The 13548-nt window shown below is 39.4% G+C and overlaps 1 protein-coding gene across 2 annotated transcripts in view; it reads left to right on the forward strand.

Annotated features, from left to right (window-relative positions):
- The window catches only part of NTRK2 (neurotrophic receptor tyrosine kinase 2), a 203304-nt gene extending 190348 nt beyond the window's left edge, over positions 1-12956 (forward strand). For both annotated transcript variants that reach the window (XM_033085343.2, XM_033085353.2), the window contains 2 exons: positions 6673-6831; positions 7616-12956. In XM_033085343.2, the coding sequence (XP_032941234.1) occupies positions 6673-6831; positions 7616-7801 (345 nt within the window). In that variant the 3' untranslated portion in view covers positions 7802-12956. The remainder of the gene's footprint in view (positions 1-6672; positions 6832-7615) is intronic.
- Positions 12957-13548: the final 592 nt, after the last annotated feature.

Raw genomic sequence — 13548 nt, forward strand, 5'->3', positions numbered from 1 at the left:
TTGAATATATACTTGTCACATGACTTTTAATTTGGACATGTTCTAAACTGTGTTGCTGCACTCAAGTCTACTACCCTGAATTGCAAAAGGCCTGAAAACAACAGGACTCAGGAAAGATGCACCAGACAAACAAGACAGGACACTGGGACAGGATCAGGGCTGAACCCCTTATAGTCATTCAGCTTCATTGTGCTAACAAAGTAAAGAGATTACTTGTATCCTCTTGACAGAAAAACCATCACTAGTCTTTAGAGAATATACAAAGTGCTATGACACATTACTGAAATGTCACTCTACAGGAATCGTGGGAACATGGGAATGTGAAACGTTAATGAGAAGTCTGTTTTCCAAGGCTATGCAATTGATTGCTGTGCTTTTTACTGCATGGATTCAGAGTTATCCACTACTTAAAGCCAGAAATTGTGGGGGAAAAATAATCAGAAAAGGGTTATGTAACTGAATGCCTGCAAAAGATGGGAATTCCATTTGATATCCTCTCCAGGAGTGCTGGAGCCTCCCTAAACATGATCACTGACATTTAGGAGGAAGACTGTTCTGACTGGTCTCTGTCCTGTCCTTTGTCAGCCATTGCAGCATCCTGCAACTGGGTTGTGGAGCCCCAAAGCTATCTATCACCCTCAGTGTCACAGCCCTGGTGAACTTACAGTTTGACTGGGCTGCAGCTGGCATGCATTGCAAAAGAGCGCCCAATCCCTCCTCATGGTACTCAGATGAGTAAGGCATAAACCTGGCGTGAACTGATTGAGTGGCTGTCTTAGCAACAGTATTGGTTGATCTGCCTGAGGGTCAAAAGGCTCTGCAAGAGACATCTTGATGAGCTGGATCTATGGCCTAAGGACTGCTTCATGAGGTTCAACAAGGCAAAGTACTGAGTTCAAAGTGCACTTGGAACTCAACATCCCCATGCAGTGCTGCGGGCTGGGGGAGGAGTGCTTTAAGAGCTGTTCAGCAGAAAGACACTTAGGGGTACTGGCCAACAGCCAGCTGCACATGCCCAGGTATTCATGAAGGCCAATGGCATTCTGGCCTGTGTATGTGTCCAGCAGGATGAGGGCAGTGATTGTTCCACTCCATACTGGGGGGAAGCCACACCTCAGATCCTGTGTGCAGTTCTGGGACCCTTGCTCTGAGCTACTGAAGTGTGTCCTGAGTAGGGCAACAGAGCTAGTGGAGGGTCTGGAGAACAAGGACCAGCTGAATGAGCTGGGACTTTTTCGTCAAGAGAAGAAGAAACCAAGGGGAGAATTTATTGCTCTCTACAACTGCCTGAAAGGAAGATGCAGTGAGGTGAAGGTCATTCTTTTCTACCACGTCCCAAGCCAAAGGATCAGAGAAAATGACCTTAAATTACACCAGGGAAAGTTCACATTAGAAAATAATTTTTCTCTGAAGGAGTGGTTAGGCATTGAATAAGTTGTCCTGTAAAGTGGTAGAGTCACAGTCTTGGGAAGTGTTCAAAGGACATTTGGACGTCGTCTTTGAGGACATGGTTTAGGCGTCACTATGGTGATGCTATGCATGAACTAGATAATCTTTTAGGTCTCTGACAACCTTGGTGATTCTGTGTGATGATTCCATGTAACTATTTCTCATGCTTTTCCTGGCCTGTGGCTTGTGTGCAGCCCCACATACCCCTTGTGACTTCCATGTCTCTGTAGGTTAGCTTCCCTCAGCTCCACCCACTGTCATCTGTTTCCAGCAGGAGTACAAGGTTTCATTTGGTTTTCTCTGGGAGAGAGCACATCCATTTTCTCACAATCATCAGACAACAGAGACTTGGATTTCTATGGCAGTTGGGCCATGAAGCTGGAATAGTGTACATGTTAGGGTATAGATGTATTTTTAGTTGAAAGAAAGAGATAAAACTTAAACTGTAAAATTAGAGGCCCTACTTAAAGTCTATGATGTGGCACCTACATAGTAGCCCTAGAAGATTAATGTTTGCAAATAGGTTATAGCAATGTTCAAAGCCAGCTTCTCTGGCACCTTTCAAAGTGCTAAATTCATAGAAAAGACAGTTGCTTAAAGTGGTGACAAGTGTTAATTAGATTGTATTGTTGAAAGTGCAACATTTCATACATGGGACGTTTTGGCAGTTTTTCCTTAGAGGAGCTTCTTTGGAGAACGTGACAGTTCACTGATTTGGCATAGCATTCTCTCCTCCCCGTGGATTGTTTGCACGTTGTAGAGGCTAATTCACCAGATTTTCTAGCCCAGCATTGCTAGTAAAAGCAGATAGTGAATATAATGAAAGGTAATAGCTGGGCTAGGTTGTGCTTCCTTTCATGAACTGGCATTTGGAAGTAAGTACTTAAGTCTGTACTTCTGTAGAAGTACAATTCTAAATAAAACAGAACTATGATATTGTATGGTATTATGAAGAAAATGCAGCTGCTTTCAGATAAGTATCAAGAAAATCTACTCTAATTTGTATACATGAAATAGTCATACAGCTACATTATGGATTTTAAAGTGATAACCTATTAAGTTAAAATTCTAATGCTTTTAAACCTCTCTTAACTTTAGCTAAACTGAATATAAATGTTTTATTTGCACATAACTGTAATCTGCTCAGCACAAAACCATTTGAAATGTATGTGTATCAGACAGCACTGAAGTTACAGTGTGCATGGCAGGGACTTTGTACTGCAGAATGCTGGTGATATATCTGAGAGCTTTGTAATAACCTACATTTCTTATTAAAGGATACACTGAAGGCATCTCTTTGAACTGCTTAGAACCTTTAAACTTTGGTCAGTGAAGTCATGTCTTCGTTCACTGGTGCTTCTTGGAAAGCATCTCCTAACCTTGCTGAGAGTATGGCAACAACATCAAGAAGGCACCCCACCTCTCCTCACTGCTGGTACAGCACAACCTGGGTGCTTGGACTCATAAGATAAAAATCAAAAGAAGCTCTCAACAGACACAATTTGTTTCAGGCATCCTGCAAACAATTGTGTCACGTCCTAGGCTTCAGTTCAAAAAACTCTGAAGTATGTGCTTCACTTTAGGCATACAACTAGCACAGCTCTTAATGCTTTTCTGATCTGAGTGTTGACCCAGTAACAACTGATTTTTAATAGAGAAGGAAACATGCATTTAGAATAAGTGCCTTTGGCCTGGACACGAATGGGACTGAACTGAAATGCAAGGTACTCTTAGACCGTGGGTAGATGCACAGAATACCATAGGAGATGATCAGTGTTGCACAGGTTATCTTATCTTCATTGCAGTGGCATCTGTCAAGGAGACCACCCTGTATAATACTTTTGTTGATATTTTGAAAGGCAATAAATTCTATCTTCAAAAAGATGTTGAGATGTTTGAAATAACAGGAATGATAGTGATGGAGACACCTCAGGACTTCTCAGTACTGGTCAAGAGAAGTCTTGTGCCTTCAGGGACAGAAATGGACACAGCTCCTGGCAAGATGATCTGGGAAGAACACCAATGAACTCTGTGCCTTGTACTTACCCGTAAACTGAATTCCTGGTGTCAATACAAACAAGTGAGTCTCGCTACAGCTGCAAAGAGAGACAGCTAGGTGTGTGATGTTACAGATCAGCTCATCACAGAGCCGTCATCTGGTGGCAGTTTATCATCATCACTCAAGAGGTGTGTCCTTCATTTTCCTGAGGACATTGGAAACTCAGCATAGAATCCTACCAAAAATAGACTGGATCGGTAGTGAAAAAAACATAAAAAGATTTGAAGAGTAGCTGAGGATTTTTTAAATTGCTTTTTCAAAATCTCTTGATTTAAGGTGTGACCAAAAAAAAAAAAAAGAAAAAACACGTACTCTCATATTTTATTGTCTATAGCTTCCATTAATTTTTAAAGGAATGAGTCAAAGAAACTGCAAAACAGAACCAGTAGCAGAGATTGTAAGATGAACAGATGTAAGAGCCATTTTAATATTTAATGAGACCAAAAGATTCTCATCACTAACCATCTTTTAATGGCATTTGCCCTTTGAATGAGTGTATGTGGCTGCATATTTCTAAGGGACTACTTTTGTTGTCTTTCTAATGAAATAGCTCTCAAGACTGGCTTAGTGGTGTGTTCAAACTCTCCACATCATCGAGAGGCCTCTAGTCAAAGCTCATGAACAATATCAAAGCACAAAGCCTTACAACCAATCTGTCAACCAGAGAGATAAATTGTTAACATAAGAGACAAATGGGACAAATTGGAAAAAGCACTTGAAAATTTGTATCCATTCTCTATCAATGCAGTGCACAAGACCTGGGCCCCTTTTTAAATCGCTTGGACACCTGCGCATAACAACCTGCATGGGGTCAGAAGCGCATCCACAGTGTAGCCAGGAACTGAAATTGGGAGCCCTGCCTGTCATTCAACAACCTGCTGGGTAATATTCAGCAATCACTTGCATAACATCTCATGTGGAAGGAGTAGAAGAAGGGCCTCATAATAAACCAAGTCTATGAAAATTTTAGCATGACTTTCTGTTTCTATGAAATCAGTAGTGAACATGGACTTGTGGTCCATTGGATGCACAGAACAGGACTGAGCTCTCACAGCCATAGCTGTGTTTGGTATGATGCACTAACACTGAATTGTCAACAAATATTCTGTGTGATTTAGAAATAATGTCAATCCTGACTGTTCAGTTTTTCTTCCATTTGCTGTTTGAGCATGAGAGCAAGAAGGCCATCATTTATAACAATAAATGTCACCTTCCAAAAGGAAAAATTATATTTTGAATCGACAAAATCCTGAAAGTGCAAATGTGGTTTTATAAGTAAATATATTTGTAGAAAGGAAAATGAGTTAATCAAGGAGTAAGGTGTCCTTGAAAAAACTTTCCTTTTTTTAATTTTTTTTTTTTAAATCTTCATTGGAAATATTCTCAGCTCTCATGGTACAAAAGTAACTAGCTAGCATATCTGTACATCCATATCACAGTATCTCAACAGTTACACTGTTTTAAAATTACAGTAATTTCATGAATAGAAGCCGCACCAATTTGACTAAGATTTTGCTCCTAAAACGGAAATGCGGCCAATAATCAGGAGCGGCTAATATGTGAATAATTTTCTGATATTTACAACCTCAGAAGTGCCAACCAGAGTGCCGAGCCGAGCTGCTACAAAGTCGGCATTTTGCGATTGTTACAAATTGCTACTCTGTTGCACCACGGGTGGAGGCTGGCTGCCTGCAGGCAGCACGGAGGGCGGGGAGAGAGGCAGGAGAGCTCCCTCCTTCCCTCCTCTGCCGCAGCCCGGGGGGGAGAGACGGGGAGGCCCCGCGCCACCATTGCCGCGGCCCAGGGAGGAGAGGGGGGACCCGGGCCACCCCTGCCGCGGCTCGGGGAGGCGGCGAGGGACCCCGGCCGCCACTGCCGCGGCTCGGGGAGGTGGCGGGGGACCTGGGCCGCCACTGCCGCGGGAGCCGGGGGGACTCCGTCCCTGCCTGCCACCACAGGGCAGCACCAGGCCGTGGTGACCGAGCCCAGTGGCAGCAGCGGCTGGCCCCCAGTGGCCCCACCGAGCGGCAGCGCCGGGCTGGGCTACCTGGCCCCGTCGGCAGCCCCAAGAGGGCCGAACCTGCACAGCCTTAGCTGAGCCAGTAAACCCCGCCCTGCCACCGTTCTGTTACTAATTGGCAACTTTGTTGCATGCGGGTCCTCGCTGCAAGCGACAGAGCGGCTTATATTCAGGTGCAGCTTATTTATGGACAAAAAACGAAATATTTGCTAACACCTAGAGATGCGGCTTATACTCAGTGCGGCTTGTATTAGTGAATTTACTGTACTTAAATAGATTTTTTTATTGATGTGGTCCAATCGGAATAAGACATGCCAGGAACAATAAATTTTTTGGAACCTGGAAATAAAAGAGTTTTAAAAGTTTAAATTAACATTAGGAAACCTAAGTCTAAGGAAATATTCTAGGGAAAATTTAAAATGTTCTAAAAGCTTGCAGAAAAGCATTAATTCAGTGAAGGGCTCATCCAACAAGACTTGATTTGGGGTAGGAATCTCTCTCTTACAAGTTATTCATTATCAGGGGAATATATCCAAAGGACTGGATTTTTTTCTCTTTTTAGTGGACAGAGTAGTTAATGTGGAACAAAATAATTTGATACCTTAACTGTGGAACTTAACAACAAAAAATAACATTGCTTTAATTCAGTCAAAATTATGATACTCAGCCATACAGATCCAATCCTACTATGTCATGCAGTCAGATCACTGTGTCTTCACACATTTCAGTTGATGTTGTTGAGTTTCTAGGAGAATCGCCTGTCCAGATTTCATTTAATGAATCTTTTTTAGTTTCGTGGGTGTTAAAATAGAGAGTAAAACTGGCCTAATTTGAAGTTGGTTGGTAGTATAATATAGACTTTCCTGTTCCCAAGGTAGGGTGTGCCAAGTAAACGTTAAAAGTTGGTTTGGACTTCAGAAACAATATCTTCAGAGATTTTTGTTGAGGAACATATTGTCTGATACTGATTGTTGCTGAAGGAGAGGAGTTTGAACCATGAATCCACAATTCTTCAGAGCTCCTCAAAGTGAATGCTACCAGATGGGGAAAAAAGAAACTACGGATTTTCCATGTTTAATGCTTTCAGACTGCCTTGTGAGGGTCAGAAGGAGCTATTTCTAACTCTTTTATTTGTTTTTCTCAGGTTGGGGGTCACACCATGCTGCCCATTCGTTGGATGCCTCCAGAGAGTATAATGTACAGGAAGTTCACCACGGAAAGCGATGTCTGGAGCCTGGGGGTTGTATTATGGGAAATCTTTACTTATGGCAAACAGCCATGGTATCAGCTCTCAAACAATGAGGTGTGTGTAATATATTCTCAAATTGCATTGGGAAAGCTGCTATGTTAATTGTTGGTGTGGTTTCTCTGAAGAAGGGACAGCAACAAATTTGTTTCTTAAAGGCCAACACTTATATGCAGAATTCATTGTATTGTCATGATCATACGGTTGAATTTTTTCTTTTTCACTCTTTTCTCCCCTGAGTGGATGGAAGATGTTCAAACAAAACTAAAATAGTTGGAATTTATTTTTTTTTTCTTTTTATAGCATAAAGTCTGCTCTGGTAGACCATGAGAGAATGAAAAGGACCTTAGCTATCTTCTGAACAGACATATCATACAAACTGTTTCAGAATGGTTGCCCATAACCATGAACAGATTAGATTGAAGTAATCAAGATATCTCTTTTGATTTCTAGGCTGTCACAAGTATCCCCCTTCCAAAGATTAGCCAGAGTGATACTCAAAAGTTTGCAGAAGGTAGAGAGAAGGAGAGGCATTGATGCCTCTTTATCCTCTCTCTTAGGTGGTAGCTGGGTAGAGAGAGAAGTCATGGAACTAATTCCCATCTCCAACTTCCTTATGTGTGGAGTCGACAATGTGGATGAACTTAACGCGACTGAAATTATTGCTCTTTGATCACTTACATTACAGTGAATTTTCCAGAACACATACTGCTGGTCATTCATCTGCCTAGAAAAACAGTCCTTTCCAGAGAGGCTGCTGTGGTTAAAGTCAGTTCTTCCATGGATGATTTCTATGTAGCTGTCACAACTGTGCTGATCCTTTACTTGTGATTTCTCATAGGTGATTGAGTGCATCACTCAGGGCCGAGTCCTGCAACGACCTCGCACATGCCCAAAGGAAGTGTATGACTTGATGCTGGGCTGTTGGCAACGGGAGCCTCACATGAGGCTCAACATCAAAGAAATCCACTCCCTCCTTCAGAACTTGGCCAAGGCATCTCCAGTCTACTTGGATATTTTAGGCTAAAGTCTCCTAGCATTTCTTCTGGGCTGCAGGAATGAATGTGTTCAACTGCCGCTGAACTACATTAAAATGTGTTCCTCACTTTGACAGTATTAATGAAAAGTTGCGGAGAAGCTTTCAAAGGGCAAGCAATGTGCGCTTCTCTATCTGTAGACACAGTATTGACTTTGTAGACATTATCAAGACGTATCTTCTCTCTTTCTCTCAGTTTCTATCTTTTTTTTCCTTCTCTCTTGTCTTTCTAATCAGTTTGGCTTCTGCATTATTGTAACTCTGCATAGACAAAGGCCTTAAAAACCCAATCTGTTATATCAGCAGACTCTTCAGTTTGCCCACCACAACTGACAATGCCTTGTTGTATTCATGCCTTTGATGTGGATGAAAAAAAGGGAAAAATATATTAGACTAAAACTTTGTGATTTCAGCTGCATAGCTACTGGGAGTTTCTATGGATTCACCTCATTTTTTTTTTTTTGCTTCAGCCTGTGGGTGGAAAAAGAAAACTGGTGTTCTCTACATGAAGAATGTTCTTTGCAGAGATAAAGCCAGATAGAAAGAAAACATTCTTGTGTTGTACACTATCTGGAGGAACTTGGGAAATCAGGTGGCATCCAACCCTACAAGAAAACAATGAAGTGATTTGATGGAAGACAAGAGGGATCTAGCTATTTTCCTGAAGAGTCTTTCTGAGGACTAAAGAGATTGTTGAAGGAGGTGCTTTGCCAGCACCATTCATTGCCAGAATCAAGTAAAACAAAAAAAGATACTGCCTGCACTGCACGCAATTGTGTTACAACCTGATAAACTAAACATATTCCCCTTTTTCAGTCTTCTGGTAGGATTTTGTCATGCCACTGGTGTAAAAATGTTCTCCAGCTAGTCTTTTTCAGTAAAGGCTGAAGCTAGATTTAGTTACATACAATATTAATTTCAAGATCACATGTTGAATCTAAGGATTTTGATAGGATGAACTATAAATGCTGAGGCAGGTGTATCTTATACTGAGCTTGTCCAGCAGCATGTTCCTTCCTTCCTCAATCCTTTCTTTTTTCTTTTTTTAACCGTGCAAGCAAAACTGTGCATGGTCTTTGTCAATTGATGCCCTTTGTGCAGAAACAATCACTCATCTTGTAGTACACCCTAGTAGGCATAGCAAACTCATAATTATATAACCTTTATTTCATTGGAAGGGGCTAATGGAGGACATTAGCCATGTTAAAATGCCTTTAAAATGTTATAGATACTATAGGCTGATATAACATGAATAATCTAAAGCACGGAGATCACTGGTTATGTTTGAGACATAGCAGGGGATAAAGATCTCTAGATAAAACAAATTACTCTGTGGTTATGGCTTGCTGTTCAGAGTGCAAAGATTCTGACCTCAGCATCATTTTTGTATTGGTACTATTGCTGTCATAACCAACATACACACTTTATTAAATAATTTATTTTTGGTTGGATTGGCATTGTATGTGTATAACATTTGCATGGCTACTGTGTTGATGATCGCTGCATGGGTATACATGTTGTTTTTCAAACTAGAAGTTGACAATTTGAAATTTAGAGTTAGGATTATTTTTAATATGAATTCTTACAAATGAAAACCTACTTTACCTATTCCTCAAGACTTCTGCCTCCCTCTGTGAGGGGGCGTTATTGCAAAAAAGTGATCTTTCTTTCCATTTTCTCTTTTTATTATTTCTTAATGATATGAGCCAGATCAAAATAGTCCATCTTCGTGTTGGGGATATTTTATTTAATAAATTAAGCATTTTATTTTTGTAAGTGTTCCCATAGCACATTTAATATATAATTTGCTCACATGTATTTTTTATTGAGGCACTTTAAGTTTTTCCTTCAGAAGCTTTTAGAGCTAGCTTATAAAAATTCTGAACATTTTCAGAAAAAAACAGTTCACTGGACACTGATGAAGTTTTACCCTTCTCAATGTCATTGAAAAGGCAGCATTACAAATAAACATGACAGTGTAACTATAAAGCCATACTCAGTATTTCTTTAATAAACTAGAAGTTATTTCTTAACTGCTACTGAACTGGAAACACATAAAAAGCCAGAGGAAGATTCCTACAAAATGGGCCTTAAGATTTTATCTAGACTGTCTTGGAAGTTCTCACAGAAAACTAGAAAAAGACTGAGCAACCAGTGAAACCCATTCTCTTGAGAATATAAATGTTATATTTTAAAGGAATTTGAAGTAACAATCTTCAAAATAACAGTGGTGGAAAAGATATAGAGTCCTCTTACTGTGCAGTGGGAAGAGGGTGCAGTTGGTGGAGGGGGCTGCTAAGTTTCTACTTGCATACTCTGTCTTAGTATCTTCTGAGGTGAAGAAAAAGGCATCTGAGGTGATGCTTTTACTGTAAAAGAGACTCCAGCCCAAACACAAGCAGGTGTGTTTTCCAAGCACTGAAAGAATGCATACCAAAAAATAACCACAAGACCCTGAAAATGTACTTAGTGGCATCTTCTTTTTGATTTACTAGTGAGACTTTCAGAGTCATTTCAGAGAATAAACAGTATTAAAATGCATTGCGCAATAACATAGCAGTTTGTTAAATTTCTAAAGGACCAAATGTTCTACAGAGCCACCACCATGGATAACCTTGACCTATATCATTAATGTTCTTGATAGTGCATAAAATGTATAATCACAGTAGAAAAGCTGTAAACTGTAGCTATCCATAGTTTGCGTTTGTTCATGAAAAGGTGGGTAAGTGTAACAGCGTGAGCAGAGAAGAGGAAGAAATATGTTCAAATCAGGATGAAGAGTGAGTATATGTGCATATTCATCATGCTTGCACATTCAGGTAAATCGTGTACACTGAATAAGTATGACAATCAGGCTCATTGTAAAAGTCTTTCTGGACTGTGCTATGAACTGACCATATAGATATATATATATATAATATATGTGTGTTTGCATATGGCATATATATATATACACACACATAGCATATACATGTATGCCTATGTCTGTTGTATTTTACTTATATATGTGCAGACATGCATGCACATTATGTATGGGCTGTGTGTATATGTATAAATTTACATACACCTATGTTACTACAAATTATGATTCGAGTGCTATTAATAAATTGATAACATCTGCTGAGTAACCAACTTTTTTTTTCTTTTGATATTTCTTTTTCTATATTTGTGAGATTCAACTTTCTAACTGGTGTGCAGCTGAGGCAGTGCTAGAATGCCAGAGATTTAACAACAAGCACTTTTCTTCCCCAGATGGTTGCATAAAAACTTTTCTCCCCATTCCCATCTCACTTGTTGATTTCTCACAATGAAATTAACAGATAAGCATCCAAGCTCAGAAAACAGAATTTGTTTTACTGGGTTTGTGCTACTGTTGTTTTATTGTTCTAGCATAACAGTACTGCTCCATTAGCATTTTATACTTGCCTGCAGTAACAAAATAATTCCAAGAATGAGCTGGACTATTCACACTGCAACATGACTTGGAGAACAACAAGAACGCTGGCATTCAGGAGTAATAATAGTAGCATTCGTCGCGCTCTGTCCTTCACTCTCAATAGATCTGCAGAACTTGGAACTGGCTGTGGAGAAAGACACTGGTACAGCAACAGCATCCCATGATGCCTGATGGAGTATACACTTTTAAAAGGACTGCATTATTTTGACCTGTAAAACAACATATCTATACATTGTCTACAGGTTAATAAGTAACTGCTTATTTTTTAGCTTGTTCTTTTTTTTTTGTCCTTGCTATTTTCTATCACCTTCTTTCCTTCTTTCTCTTTTCCTGTCTTTCGTCCTTCTTTCTTTCTATTTCTTTCTTTCCCTCTCTTTCTCTCTCTATCTGTACCCTCCCCACCTTTATAAATGATTGTGGTTGATATAGACTTCTACAAAACACTTTAAAAAGAAATTAAATAACCCAAATGACTAAGGTATAATGCATGTAGTAGTCCACAGGTCCACATTTGTTGTTGTGGCATGTAACTGAATTTCAAATACTGCTATAAAATGTGGGGGAGGGGAGTGATGAGGAACTGCAGAGGAAGTTAGAATTTCTAAGGAGAAATGAAGGTTGTGATAGCACAGGATGTTGTATTTTCTTGTGAGGACGGGAATAAACCACTGCTGCTTTGAATAAGAGGTCCTTTAGAGCCTTAGTTAAAACACCTTTATTTGAACAGGGTGGGGGATGTGTTGCTCATTACAAATATGAAGCAAAAAAAGAAAAAAGTCTACATGTTGCAGGGAAAACACTGTGAAATTCACAATAGCAACCAAGTGACTATTTTGCCATCTTTTAAACATATGTCTCAGGAGAAGAAATGGGAAATGATGGATGTGTTATTTTTCCGTCTATGCATTCTGCACAAGGTCTGTGGAGATTTTTTGTTTGCTTGTAGAAGGTTCTGAGTGATGACTGGCTGATGTTTTATAAACACTGAATATTTGAGCAAGGATTATGGAAGCTGCTAGTAAGTGAGGCCATCAATTGGAATACGTGAGAAAACAGAACAAATCAAATCTATCCAGAGGTCTAATTCTTGCAGCTTATATGTATCTGTCTTAACTTATAGAAAAGCACCTAAGAATGTTTTATATACAAATAATTTAATGCAAAATTTATGTTTAATTGAATCACCAGTAGAGAGAGACAAAATCAATAAATTATGAAATATTTGTCCCAGCCCTTCTCTCCACCTATACTTCATGTATATATATTTCTAGATATCACTCTGTTTGTCACATTAGGTAAAGAGGAAGATATCTACATACAGATATAATCTCTATATTGTCACCAAATAGTGACCTGGTGTGTAGAGCTATCTTTCTCCTTTCTTTTTTCCTTTGTTTTTAAAAATTTATTTAATGTGATGTCTCTGTGGAAATATTTAGTAGTTCTTGTTTTGCAGTTTGTTGCAAGTAGCCATTGCTTTAAAACTTTCATTGCATCTTGGCTGATTTCAAAGTGATGCCTAGGTATCAGTGTTAAAAGTTTTGTTTGTGAATCATGTGACCAGCTTCTCTCAACATGACATGGAAAGTCTCTTGTATTACAGTGTATTTAATAAAAATGATGTCTTACAATAAACAATGTCATCCAAAAGAAAGATAAAATGATTACTTTAAAACACTAAAAATCTCATGAAGTGTGTGTTGTTTTTTGTTGTTTGAATGCCTTTGTTTACCTCTATTCTTTTTAGGATGAACTTATGGAAGAGTTTGGTATGCTTAGAATCATGACAGGTTCGCATTTTAAAACAGTGAAGCAAAAACAGGTCGCTGAACTCGTAGTTCATGGAAGAGTTGACCAAAGCTAATAGGAAAAAGATTGGCCAATCTGATGGCAGATTCATTTTATTAGTCTTTGTTATCCAAAGGAAGATCCTATTTGAATTCTTGTTCATTTGAGCAGCTGGCAGCAAACACCTGCTTATCTTCTAGCAGAAGTAGGCCTTCAGGTATTTTCTGGCACTTTCCTAAAAGTAAGCCTCAAACTACAGCCCTGTTAAAAAATACAGTTTTTTCTTTTTAACTGATGTCAGCCTACTATGAATATATTGTGAACAAATACAGTATTAAATCCAATTGAGATTCAGAATATAGACATTCAAAGGAAGGTTCAGCTACTGTATTAGTGATCCCCCCACAATTTGTTGATCTCAACCAAGCCCGCCAAGGTAAGAGTAAAACAATATGAGAGACACTTATGAATGTATGTGCTTCTTTCTGCCAAG

This window comes from Catharus ustulatus, chromosome Z (assembly GCF_009819885.2).
Source record: "Catharus ustulatus isolate bCatUst1 chromosome Z, bCatUst1.pri.v2, whole genome shotgun sequence".
In the NCBI taxonomy this organism is placed as follows: domain Eukaryota; kingdom Metazoa; phylum Chordata; class Aves; order Passeriformes; family Turdidae; genus Catharus; species Catharus ustulatus.